General features: G+C 37.8%; 1 protein-coding gene across 1 annotated transcript; it reads right to left on the bottom strand.

The window, feature by feature from the left end:
- Positions 1-3,593: 3,593 nt before the first annotated feature.
- Positions 3,594-12,166, bottom strand: usp18 (ubiquitin specific peptidase 18). The gene is made up of 10 exons (XM_038297095.1): positions 11,846-12,166; positions 9,295-9,391; positions 8,953-9,098; positions 8,801-8,880; positions 8,594-8,728; positions 8,419-8,514; positions 6,526-6,687; positions 6,312-6,443; positions 4,919-4,962; positions 3,594-4,054 (listed from the first exon to the last, which is right to left on the bottom strand). Exons 1-10 carry the CDS (start codon positions 11,907-11,909, stop codon positions 3,982-3,984), a joined length of 1,029 nt encoding a protein of 342 aa, XP_038153023.1. The 5' UTR covers positions 11,910-12,166; the 3' UTR covers positions 3,594-3,981.
- Positions 12,167-13,064: the final 898 nt, after the last annotated feature.

Genomic DNA, 13,064 nt, shown 5'->3' with positions numbered 1-13,064 from the left:
TTTTAAACTCTAATATGGCTGCCGCATATATAAAATTCCTGATAAATTGTTTTGTTTTGGGTTTTTCTTTCTACCACCATGTTAAACCTTTCAGGCGTCAGATATAAAAAAACAAAATTGAACAGAGGTAGAATTTTTCAAGTAAAAACTCAAACCATCCTGACTAAAGGTGGGACTTTGTTTTGGCAGCACAGTTCTAACTTCACATGTTTTGAGGTCCAGAGTTTGGCACCGAAGAGGAGGAGGAATCCCTCTTTTTGTGCAGCTTGTTATCCGAGTCGGGGTCAGGAGGAGGACAGGAGGAGGAGCTGCTGCCTCTGCTCCAAACAGGCGACCTGCCAACATCCTGACAGCATCAACATGGCGCCCAGCAAAACCTACAGCTGCTTATTCTGAAAGGAAAACAGTCAACTTTTGTCTTTATTAACAAAAGGATCGAATTACAACCAAATATTTGGAATATTTTCATGCCAAATAAAGACAAAGTAAATCTATGTGAAACAGAAACCAGAGAAAAGTGTCATTCCTTACAGACATTTAGATTAAGCTGAAAAGAAAGAAACATTATTCCTTGGTATAACCATGTTCAGAATGACTTTGCAGTAAAAACTTTATAAGATTTATCTTAAAATCCTGGAAAATCTCAGTTGCAGTAAAGCATTACCTTGTGTTGTGAACCCAGTGGGAGGTAGAAATGTTTTAGGGTAAACTTTTTAAGGAAATGGTTGATTAGAGAATGGGGCTTTTTAGAGGACGATGAAACATCACCAAGCATTCATCATGATGTCTAATGCATCATTAATGCAGTAGGTTGGCCTAGTGGTTAGATTAGTGAGAAGTTTTTTAAGTACCCAGTTCGATCCCCACAGCCTCCACCCTGGGTTCCTTAGCAAAGCCCTTAACCCCAACCTTCTCCCCAGGCGCCACGCAATGGCAGCCCACTGCTTCCCTACGGCGATGGGTTAAATGCAGAGGTAAATCTCTCCAGTGTGAGATCAATTAAGTTAATTTAAAATGAATTAAGGTCTGATAAACATTCACGTCACAAGCTGTTTATTTACCTTCAAATTCAGTCAAATTTTACCAAGTCATCCAGTTCCAAAAAGGCAAAGGATCAGAAAGTTCAATTCAGCCATATTTGCTTGGTTGACATTTCCAAATTTACTTTTGTTACAATAATTTGTGTATAAATGCCAACCACAAAGGACAGATTCAAGAGACGGGAAATACAAAATATAGACAACATAACGCAAACCAGTAAACCCACTATGATACAATGATATCCTTTATTTATATTCAATTATTAAAGCTCTTTATAAAAGAAAAAGATCTTTATTCCTTGGTTTTTGGCTGTCATGTAGTATGATAAACAATTAACAAAAAAATCAAAACATGCATGTAGAGCAAGGTTTCCTGGTATGTAGCGTCTGATTAGTTTTAAACTTGAAAACTTTCTTTTGAATAAACTTTTTTAACTGAAAAGTACAGAGACTGATGTCTGACGCTGCTGCAGCCGTAATGAACTGCATCATCTGCATAGAGCAACAACTGTTACCTGAGCGGTGCACGGGGACACCATTTATAAAGAGACTAAACAGCAAAGAACTTTGCAGAATTTTGTTTGAGACTGCATGTATATCTGGTTGACTTCATCAAATGCCTTTTTAGAGTTTATAAATACAGCTTCCACCACATTTACCTTGTCCAGTTCCCTCATATATATTATAATATATATTTTTTTTTACTCAAATGAAAATAGCACCATTAGAGGTTCTCACTTAACAAAAGCAGCAATGAGTCTTATTGCTATTATCCTGTGGAAGCCCAATAGATTCATAATTAAATAAATAAATAAAAAATTATGAAATAAATACAATTTTGATAAATAACAAACAAATATATAATATGGTTATGAAATAAAAACAAGGTAATGTCATTATTAAATATATATTTTTATTCTTTAATATCTACTTATTATTATATTTATCATAATTGAATATTTCATGATAATTATTTTCACAATATCAAAATATCAATATTTATACAATATGCTTTTTTAAAGAATTACTTTTTATTTCATTTTCCAAGATTTTGGAAAATAAAAAACTTTTTTCCAAAGTTTGTCTTTATTCCATAATGACATTCTCCACAATGGCCTTTTTTATTTCATAATGTTGTTTTTCAGCAGAATGACCTCGTCCGTCAATCAAAGCCGGCAAGGCGGAGCCAGTTAGGTGATTGGCTGCTCCTTTGCTAAGACATGAGCAGCAGCACTTGCAGTATCGATTCAAGCGCGGAGACTCATCACCAACTGGAGGCCAGGAGTGGGCGGCTCGTTAGCAATGAGATGGCAGCTGGAGAGAAGTCAGTTGCAGAATTGCTCAGAGAAGTTGCGAATAGATTGGATAGTAACACGAATCCTGCACCTCAGCCTGAGAGAGGAGCGCTGCAGCACCGTGTTTCTGACAGAGGTTTAGTACAAGTACAACGAAGTACAAATACTTCGTTACTGTACTTAAGTACACTTTTTAGGTATCTATACTTTACTCCATTACTTATTTTTCTTCCCACTTCTGACTTCTACTCATTACATTTTCAAACAATTATCTGTACTTTCTATTCCTTACATTTTTTAAACCCACGTTACTCGTTACTCTTGGCTTCGGTATAATGCAGAGGTCACAGATTAGCGGACTTCGGTCCGATGTTATGATGATTTTCTTTATTTTGATCCCGCTGATTTTTAATTGGTTACCACTGGTTTAATGTTTCTAAATATTTATTTCCCGTCATGTGCGCCATCCAATGCAGATCATTGGCTCCACCCACATCTAGTGAAAACTAGTGTGATTGGATGAGTCATAGAACGCAAACACTCATTGGTTAGCTAAAGGAAATCATCAGAAGCAAGCAGGTGTTCTTCAAACTGCTAACGTGAATTGTCTATGACATGCTACAATGTTGAATTCAGAAAAAGATGTTGAAATGTCTGAAAGGTCGGACACAGGCGAGAGCGTATTGGGAGACAGAGACCAACAAGACCTCCCTCATTCTAAAATTGAGCTTTCAATTCATATTTGTCTGGCTGTTTTTCTTTAAGGTTACTTATACTTTTATACTTCAAGTAGTTTCTGGAGCACACACTTTTTCACTTTTACTTGAGTAAAGAGGTCAAGTTGATACTTCAACTTTTACCAGTGTTTTTAAACTGCAGTATCTATACTTCTACTTAAGTAACAAATGTGTTTACTTTTGACACCACTGGTTTCTGACCAGGTGGTGCCTGGTCGTTCACCTAACAGTGCAGCATCAGCGTTACAAACTGCTCGAACTAATCGATCTTAAAGGACCCAGCGGAGGTCCAACCCCTTAGCTTTGATTGACAGACGAAGTCATTCTGCTGAAAAATGACATTATGAAATACAAAAGGCCATTGTGGAAAATGGCATTATGAAATAAAAAATGACTTTGGGAAAAACTTTTTTATGTGATAAAATCTTGAAAAATGAAATATCATTTTTTTTTTAAAGTATGATATTATGAAAATAATTATTATGAAATATTCAATTATGATAAAAAAAAATAAGAAGTAAATACTAAAGAATAGCTATATGTATTTCATAATAACATTACCTTGCTTATTATTTCATGGCCATATTATATATTTGTGTGTTATTTATCAAAATGGTATTTATTTCATAAAGGTTTTTATTTATTTAATTATGAATCATTCGGGGTTCCATATTATCCACCATTCTTTGTGTTTTGATAGCACGTTTGATTCTCGAGCGCCATCTGCTGGTTTGAGTCAGGAATTGCTGCCTGTTTTAGCATTTCTGGAAAACTTCTAAAAGTGATAAATAATATAAACTATAAGAATACATTCAACCAACCTTAAACCAGATTAATAAGACTGTCAAAATCAAATTATTATTCGCTATTTCCTATGTGTCATTATCCTCCTTTTAGTCTCGAATCCCTTCAGCCTGAGAGATCCTGCTGTCGGCCTCCGTCTGTTGGATCTTTTCTGTACATGAGCATGTATGCAGTCCCTCTGAAAAAATGCACAAATTAAAAAAAACACACTGGGATTATAAAATGTTCGTTAAATTAAAATACGGGTCTATCAAATGAAAACCAGCCAACGTTACAGATTTGCCTATTTTTTATAATAAAAAAAAAATCCTATAGTAAAGTACTGACTTTTAGACTGAAAGTAAAAGAGGCTTTGTTGGAAAATTTAGTCTGCAGATGTGAAACTAAAGGTATCAGGATTAAAGCAAAACATTAGATCCGAATATAAACTCTAAAAGCATGCGGTAGCTTTAAATGCAGCATCTTGGTGAGAGCAGTTTGTTGAAAACAAACTTAAATTATTGACTGAAAAATTGAGCAAAGCTCTCTGGATTAAAGATTAAGTGCACTTAGTTATTTTATCTTAATACTGATTTCACCAGATTGCCCTTAAAAAAAAAAAAAAAAAAAAAACCATAAGTTTTTAGATAAAAAAAAACTGAATGTAACAAATGTATCCAAATTAATATACCTGGATTTAGCTGTTCCATTTGAGCTAATGTTATAGGTAGGTGTTCAAGATAGAATTAGCACTGCAGCATAAAACAACTGATTAAACAGCCTGTAGACAAAAGCACCAACATTTATGGAAATATTTATAAACTTTAATAAAAAGTTTTGCTAACTAGCTTCCATTAAGGAAGTGAATTGTTAAATAAAACTAAACACACGTTTCCATTTAAGCGTTTTGTATAAGCACAGAGTAAATGGCTTTAAATCTCTGATGTAATGATCAAGCTGTGTTATCAAACAACTTTACTTCGTATTCAGAATTATATGCACTTATTTACAATTTGTTAACACAAGTCTATATAATACAAACCAAATATTGTGATTTAATTACCTGTAAGATTCTTGGTAGGTTTTCTGCACTTCTTGCCAAGAGGACTGTGGGTTTCCAAAAAGATCAGATTTATTTAATAACAGATTTACAACGAAATCTAAATGCTCTGCAGAATATTTTTTAGGTTTTCAGACTCTAAGATCCAAAATACATACGTTAAAACCCATAAAATGACATTATAAAATACTGTTTGTTCAATAGCCCATATCATGATCAACCTTCACACAGTTTATTCTAACGTTAGATGTTTGCTGGTTTAAAGTCATTTTACAGATAGTGAAATAAAATAAGTGTTTTATTTTTTTATTTACAGTTTGGAATAACAGATACTGCGTTTTAATGTTTTTTTTTCAGTATATTAAAAGGCATGGGTGATTCTAGATGGGGGCTCTCAAGGGCCCATGGCTCTGTAGATTTGTCCTGGCCCCTGTTGTGTCCCGTGCGGTGAAGTTATAATACTAAATCAATTTCTTATGATGATATACGCTGGCACAGAAACCATAACTGATTGGTTATTTGGAACAATTTTATACTCTAACAGCTTTACTTTAACATTGATTTAAAATGAGAGGATTTGCGGTTTTAGCTTCAGACATATTAAGATAAGATCACCATGATGGATCAGAGGTCTGCAGCTGCAAAGACTCATCATGACAGACCAGGGGTCTGCAGCTACTAAGACTCACCATGATGGATCAGGGCTCTGCAGCTGCAAAGACTCGCCCTGATGGATCAGGGCTCTGCAGCTGCAAAGACTCACCCTGATGGATCAGGGGTCTGCAGCTGCAAAGACTCACCCTGATGGATCAGGGGTCTGCAGCTGCAAAGACTCACCCTGATGGATCAGGGCTCTGCAGCTGCAAAAACTCACCCTGATGGATCAGGGGTCTGCAGCTGCAAAGACTCACCCTAATGGATCAGTGGTCTGCAGCTGCAAAGACTCACCATGATGGATCAGGGGTCTGCAGCTGCAAAGACTCACCCTGATGGATCAGGGGTCTGCAGCTGCAAAGACTCACCCTGATGGATCAGGGCTCTGCAGCTGCAAAAACTCACCCTGATGGATCAGGGGTCTGCAGCTGCAAAGACTCACCCTAATGGACCAGTGGTCTGCAGCTGCAAAGACTCACCCTGATGGATCAGGGGTCTGCAGCTGCAAAGACTCACCCTGATGGATCAGGGGTCTGCAGCTGCAAAAACTCACCCTGATGGATCAGGGGTCTGCAGCTGCAAAGAGTCACCCTAATGGATCAGTGGTCTGCAGCTGCAAAGACTCACCCTAATGGATCAGTGGTCTGCAGCTGCAAAGACTCACCCTGATGGATCAGACCACTTGGGATTTAGCATGTCTGAAAACGGATGGATGGATAAAATTAGAAAAATTTAGACATACCTTGGAAACATGGCTGTCATCTGCATAGACCCAACACTTCCTTCTCTTTTCTCGGACAAAAGCGGTGTAGTGTCCAAACATCGCATAGCCAGAGTGAACAACCACAGCATACAAAGTGTACCTGCAGTCAGTCTACAAGAAAATAAACTTTTTAATAATGGAAAAAAAAAAACAACATCACAATATCCAGATACTCTGCAAGAAACAAACCAACCTGAGTAAAGTCCTTAGAGAAAGCTTCCTTCTGAATCGCAGAAATGTCAAAGGTTTCAGGGAAAGTGACTCTACAGTTGAGCTTCACAGTTCTTCCATCTTTGTTCCGAAAACGCTTTAGTTGTATGCCCAGGATTTGTGGCAGAGAGCGAATCTTAACACCCTGAAAAAAACAGATGTAGAGGCAAACTTTACTTTGCTTGGATCAGACATTAAGATGGATCACAGAGAGTATCAGATTGACTTTCATGTGGCTCCAGCCTCCGATGTTTTCCTTCTGCTGAAATGTTTGTCTCGTGTTACATGTCCCTTCTCATGCTGAGGGTTTTTTGATATCTCAAACTGTACCATGTCAAGGATAAAGTGTAAAAAATATGCTTTTTTCCCCCTCTCCCTCCCCAATGTGGCTCCTATCTTTCCACAGAGATAAAGGAAGCGCTATAGGGAACCGCCTCATGGTGGGGCCTTTGGCAGCCATAAGAATGCGCCAAAGGCAGCATTCTGCTAACCTGACTCTGCCAGATGGATTTGCTCTGCATATCCATCTGGAAACCTTCCGTTGAAGTAATTTTGGGAAGGGGTGAAAATACTGGCTAGCTGATTGGCCTATGTTGGTGATAGACGGGCCAAATAAACCAATCAGATCAACGAAGCATATGACGTACTAACAGAGCGACGACGAAAACACAACCACAAGCCAGACTAGTCTTGCTGAAACCAGTCGGGAGAAGAGCAAAAACATCTTTTCCTCTAAGAAAAGCCTCCAGTGTTTTGCTCTTCTTTCACTGAAGAAATACTCTGTAATTCCGATAAAACTTGCTCGATAGCCACGCTAACGCTAGTTTCATCGGCTGAAGCCACCATGTTCTTTAGACTGAACTGTCGCGCTTCTCGTTGCGTCACACCTCAACCCGCATCAAAGCCAACGCTGATTGGACGTTCGTTTGGTGAACGGCTCCAAATTTTCTTCAACGGAGAGTCTCCAGACTGATTAGCGAGTGAAATCTTGAAAGCTCGCGAGATCAGGATGGTCTCACGAGGCTAGCGTTCTGCAGCATGCATGGTCTCAGTAAATCGTTCCCCTGCCAATGTATATGATGAACGGTTTATACTGAAACTGAAATCTCAATTACAATGCAAGTTGTAGTTGACAATAAAGAATTGATTGATTAATTTTTAGATCGATCTATTAAATGAAAAGATGCAATATTGGTCAAATAAAAGTCTTTGATAATATCTGAGAGGAAAAACTTAACTTACCAGAAAATTAGAAAACTAGAAGAAAAATACTCAACAGAATAATCTTTTTATAAATCATTCAATTAACATTTTGGTTCTTAAGACGTTTCTTATGGTCTTTAAAGGGATATTTATAATGATTTTAGCTCTTATTTCCTTGATTAACTCTTTATTTTGATTAACAATTTTTAGTTTTTGTGAAACAAAATATTGTGACTGTTTGATTGAGGAAAGATAAAACACGGATAACTAATTGTTAGTCCACAGAACCCCACTTTAAAGGATCTAAGGCTACGTTCACATTGCATTCCGATTTTTTTGTGAAATTCGATTTTTTTTTTTTTTTTTTATATGCGACTTGTATGTGATCTCCTCTGTTTCAGATGAATGCGACCTGGCAGTTCAGACACACAGGTCACTTTTGAAAAGATCAGATTCGTATCGGAATCAGGAGCACATACCCAAGTGGTCTGGGTCGCATTGGAAAAAATCCGATCTGAGTTGTTCAGACTGCCATGAAAAGATCAGATCCAGGTCGCAAATGGGCCAAAAAAATCAGATTTGGGTCACATCAGGCTGCAGTGTGAACGTCGCCTAAGTCTCTCATGCCTGTGCTGATGAGGTGAGCACTTTTCTTCAACACTAAAATCCTGACCTGTCTGCATGGCTTCTTGGTTCCACATGCTTCACAAAGACAGCAATCAATGCCTCTCAGCTCCTGCTGCTCGAAGAAAGAGTTCATGCAGTCTTCCTAAAAAAAAAAAAGGCTCAGAGTCAGAGCAGGAGCCTGTTTTGTAAATAATTGAAATGAGCAAGAGATGAAATCCCACCAGAGTGTTTTGTTCCTCCTTTATGTGTAACGGCAGGCTGAGCAGGTGACTGTTTCGAGTCTGGATGGTGTTGCACTCCAAACACTGCAGGTGTGTCTCCACTGAGATCTTATAGAGACTCTGAATTTCAAGAGCCTAGAAGAGAGAACAAATTTAATCCAGTATGGAGGATGTACGTAATGATGAATAATATAAACAAATCCAAACCACAGCTTTGTTATCCATGTGCCGCTGCATCAAATCCAGAATGGAGAGGAAAACCTCGTCTGCGTCGTGCTGCGTTTTCACTACAAAAAGAAAAACAGCTATTTAAACGACATCAGAGTGAAACTTCTGCTGTGAGAAGATACGATTCTTACGTCGAATGTGGTTTCTGTCCAAGCAGTGGAGGAAACCTTCATGTGGAGCCGGCTGAGGAAGATCTTCCTGCATGGCTTTGAGAACTTTCTTCAGCTGGAGGGGGACATTATGACCATCTGGGCATCTCAAACCATCTGGGTTCCACCTTAAAGAAAAATAAAACATTTTAACTTTTAAAAATATAAAAAAATAACATTCAGAGATGATTTCTGACATGGCCTAAAGAGTTTTGCCCAGGGCAGCAAGACATGGGAGCGCTAGAGCCCCTCATTACATAAGTTATCACTTATATCACATTTTCCATTTTTATTTGTGCTTTATAGGTCATTTAATTGACTTACTTTTCTAAGATCTCTGCTAGTTCCCAGGTAGCATTCAGGGTCTGTAGCAGAGTGTTCACACAGCAGGACAGGCAGTAGTTGCTGAGGCCTCTCATTGCTGACAGAGAACAAAAACAAACTTTCGTGTTTTAATGATTTCATAGTATTTCGTCCGAATGGAAATTTACTAAATAATCTACAATAATAAAAGTGTTTTTCCAACAAGATAGTTTCCTCCTGTTTGAATTTCTTTTGTTTTTTGTCACTGTAACAGTCGGACTAAAGAGTTTTTTAGCTTTACTTCCAAATATAGACAATAATAAACTTTATCATCAATGCATACAGCTTCACAACAGTGAAATGAACGTCACCATTAATATGTAATGTTCAGCAGGGATCGGAATGTAAACGGTGTAGTTCCAAAAAACTATCCGCTGGATTTTGTTTCCAAGTTTAAAGATGTTTCTCTTCCCATCCAGGAAGCTTTTTCAATTCAAAATGTCAGAATTAGCCCCTAATGACCCCCCTTTGAGAGGCATAGACCAGTATGGGGTATTGCAGGCTAACAAAGAACCCAAAGACTCCCTAAGGGGTTCACCTATAAATCTGGTTCAATTTGCATGTTTTTTAAGCTAAAACAGGTTTTTGGGCTACTATATAAAACTTCAAACTCATAATTCTGACATTTTGAACTGAAAAAGCTTCCTGGATGGGAAGAGAAATGTCTTCAAACTTGATGGTTATAATAGTGACATTTCGTTGTTTGCGAATTTGCTTGACGGAGCCAGCTTTGGGAAGTGGATACGACAAACGATAGTCTAATCAGGGCTTACAGATGCAGGGAACAACGACGGATGTTGAGGTTCATCACACTGCTGGAAATCGTGTGGCACGCTAGGGAAGCTAGGATTTTTACGAATGTCTGAAATTTCATGATTACGGAGGCTGACTGTACGGAGATGACGCAGTCTGCTCATGCGCTCTTTATTATCTTTATTACCATGTTAGCGTGGTTCAGTTGTGTCTGGCACGGTCGATTCAGTTTTGAATGCCATTTACACACAACAGTTGTCTTGGTTACCGTGCCATGACCGATCAAAAGGGTTGTGTAAATGGGGCTATTAAAGACCTGAGGCGTCTTTGGGACCGGAATGATAGAAGCAGACTCAAAGTCGTAGGGAAGCGGCTGTTCCAACCGTCGCATTCCCGAATTCTCCCGAGTGGTGCACGACTTTACACGAGTGAATAAAGTGAATGTGATTGGTCGTTTATCAAGGGGGCGGGATTGTTGTGGCAGAAGGTGCGTAAACAAGTTTGGTTGTGGCCGGTTTGTCGGAAGCATCTTGCTAACCAGTTAGCATCTTAGTGCTAGCAGGTTCCCAATGGGAAATTCCATTGCGACCAAGTAGCACTAAATTGGTGACTTAGAAACTACGCTGTCAAGGAACGCTATGGACAGAGGAAACATGGAAGAGGAGGAGAGTTTAGGGTCGGAGGTCGTGGATGAGTCTCCTCCGTCATCCATTTTTTTATTTAGAGGAGGAAAGCGGGGACGAAGATGTTGTGGAAGAGGACGCCAGGGCGGCAGAAGCTTGGTTTGGTGTAGAAGGCTTCCAGCCGTACATGTTTGAGCCCTTGCCTCGCTACGCTGCCAGTTCTGTTAGCTCTACGCCTGCCGAAGACACAGACGTCCATCCCCGTGAACACTGGGACGCAACTCAATGGGAAAGGAAAGGATTCTGGTTTCAACCGTTGAGTATATTAGCTGCGACATATGAATCAAGATGCTATGACTGAAAATTTTTTATTGACAGATGACCGTTGATATATGATTGGCTGAATTTAGGTGTTCAGGCTAATGTAGAACTAACTGGCCTGCAGAAGATAACAGAAAAAAACCCCACAGATGTTAGGAGTAGAAAATGTAGAAATTTTCTACATTTGGGATAATATCATCTGATAAAGAGTGCATTTATATACTGTTTAAGCCAGAATGATTTGACATTTAAATATGATTTCCCTACGACTTTAAAGCATGCTGGCACTAGAGGTGTTAAACATGTCTGTGAGGACAGCCAGCTGATCTAGACACTCCTTTATATGATAATATATTGTATTGCTGATTAATGCAGGAGGTTACAAATGAACCTTTTAATTAAAATGAAGAACGGAATGATAGATCTCAAAGAAAGGAGGGAGATGGGTAGAATAGGAGACAAAAAAAAGGAAAGTGGAGAAGAAAAGAGGGAAGGATGGGTCCTTAGATGTCAACTTGAAAGATTTAATAAAAATGTTGTTGTTTTTTTTTAGATGGACTAGTCAAAGTCCGAAATTCAATTTATTGAGCATCCAAGTCACTAAGCATTAAAACCATTTAAATAACAAAACATACTTTTTCACAACCGGACTAATTAATAAGCAGAAGATATTTCATTTTATTTTCATCGATATACAGATTAAAGTAGGTTTAGAGACAAAAATGATCAAATGCTGATTAAAAAATGCAAAGTTTTTCTCCTGGTTCCCTGCTTGTCTGCAACATTTTAAAGTATAATCAGTTTTCTTTACTCACCGAGCTGCCTGTGATCCAGAAAAAGGGACAGTGATGGGAAGGACCGACAAAACAAGCGAGACATCGGACCGGACTACTGGACCCGAAGTTCGGTTGGAGGATCCGAACAGCAGCTCCGGTGTTTCTCCTGATCAGCTGTTGTGTTTCAGCATCAGCTGCTTCTCTTTCGTTTTTCTTCGCTTCACTGAAAACGAAACTTAAAAACCTGCAAAACATTATGACCAGCGGCCCGTTTGATGTCCTACTTCATAAACGGCCGGTTTTAGACTTTGTTTTACATCTTTAGTTTGATAATTAATACTTAAAAACTGGCATGTTTTATTTCTTTTTATTTTTTTTACTGTTTTTGTTCGCAAATGCTTTATAAATAAAGTTTCATTTAAACTGAGATCCTTTTTTTTATCCTTATTTTATTCCTGTATCTTATTTAACATTGTTTATATGGGAAGGGTTTCGTTTTAAATATGTCATTATGTCTTACAATTTATTTTATTTTGCTCTATAATCTGTTTTTTTCTTTTTTCTATCTTGTGTGCACAGTTGCCCTGCCAGAAAACTATTTCCCGCAAAGGGATTAATAAACTGATTCTATGGAAGAGGATTAGGCCCATTGAAAATATAAAAAATAAGTCAGAGAAAAGTCAGAATTCTAACTTTAATCTCAGAATTATGAGTTTTTTCTTAGAATTCTGACTTTTTTCTCTGAATTGACTTTAATCTCTGAATTATGATTTGTTTTTCTCTGAATTATGACTTTAATTTCTGAATTATGACTTTAATCTCAGAATTATGACTTTAATCTCTGAATTATAACCTTTTTTATGTGAATTATGACTTTAATCTCTGAATTATAACCTTTTTTATGTGAATTATGACTTAAATCTCAGAATTATGATTTTAATCTCTAAATTATGACTTAAATCTCTAAATAATGACTTTAATCTCTGAATTATAACCTTTTTTATCTGAATTATGACTTTAATCTCAGAATTATGACTTTTTTCTCTGAATTATGACTTTAATCTCTAAATTTTGGAACTTAATGTAGATTGGCACCATGAAGGAAGAGATGTGGGAGCACTCAGCTTCCCTGACATAGATGTGAGTTGTTTGGGAAAATGAAGGAATTAGGTGACTTCTTACATGCCTGAGGGGCCCCCAGTGATGCTATTTCATAAATGGAAAAGCAGAGGGTGATTAAAACAAGAGAGCTAGTTTA

This window comes from Cyprinodon tularosa, unplaced genomic scaffold, assembly GCF_016077235.1.
Source record: "Cyprinodon tularosa strain WSP-4 unplaced genomic scaffold, ASM1607723v1 ctg381, whole genome shotgun sequence".
NCBI lineage: Eukaryota > Metazoa > Chordata > Actinopteri > Cyprinodontiformes > Cyprinodontidae > Cyprinodon > Cyprinodon tularosa.
Note: the sequence above shows the minus strand (reverse complement) of the source record. Positions and strands in the feature narration are given on the sequence as shown.

What these genes read in the sequence shown, in the direction of transcription:
- usp18 (XM_038297095.1), bottom strand. Translation starts at nt 11,909, where the DNA reads ATGTCTCGCTTGTTTTGTCGGTCCTTCCCATCACTGTCCCTTTTTCTG. An exon ending in CTAGCAGAGATCTTAGAAAA is followed by an intron (nt 9,099 to 9,294) that starts GTAAGTCAATTA and finishes TTTTTCTTTAAG; the next exon opens with GTGGAACCCAGATGGTTTGA. An exon ending in GGACAGAAACCACATTCGAC is followed by an intron (nt 8,881 to 8,952) that starts GTAAGAATCGTA and finishes TTCTTTTTGTAG; the next exon opens with TGAAAACGCAGCACGACGCA.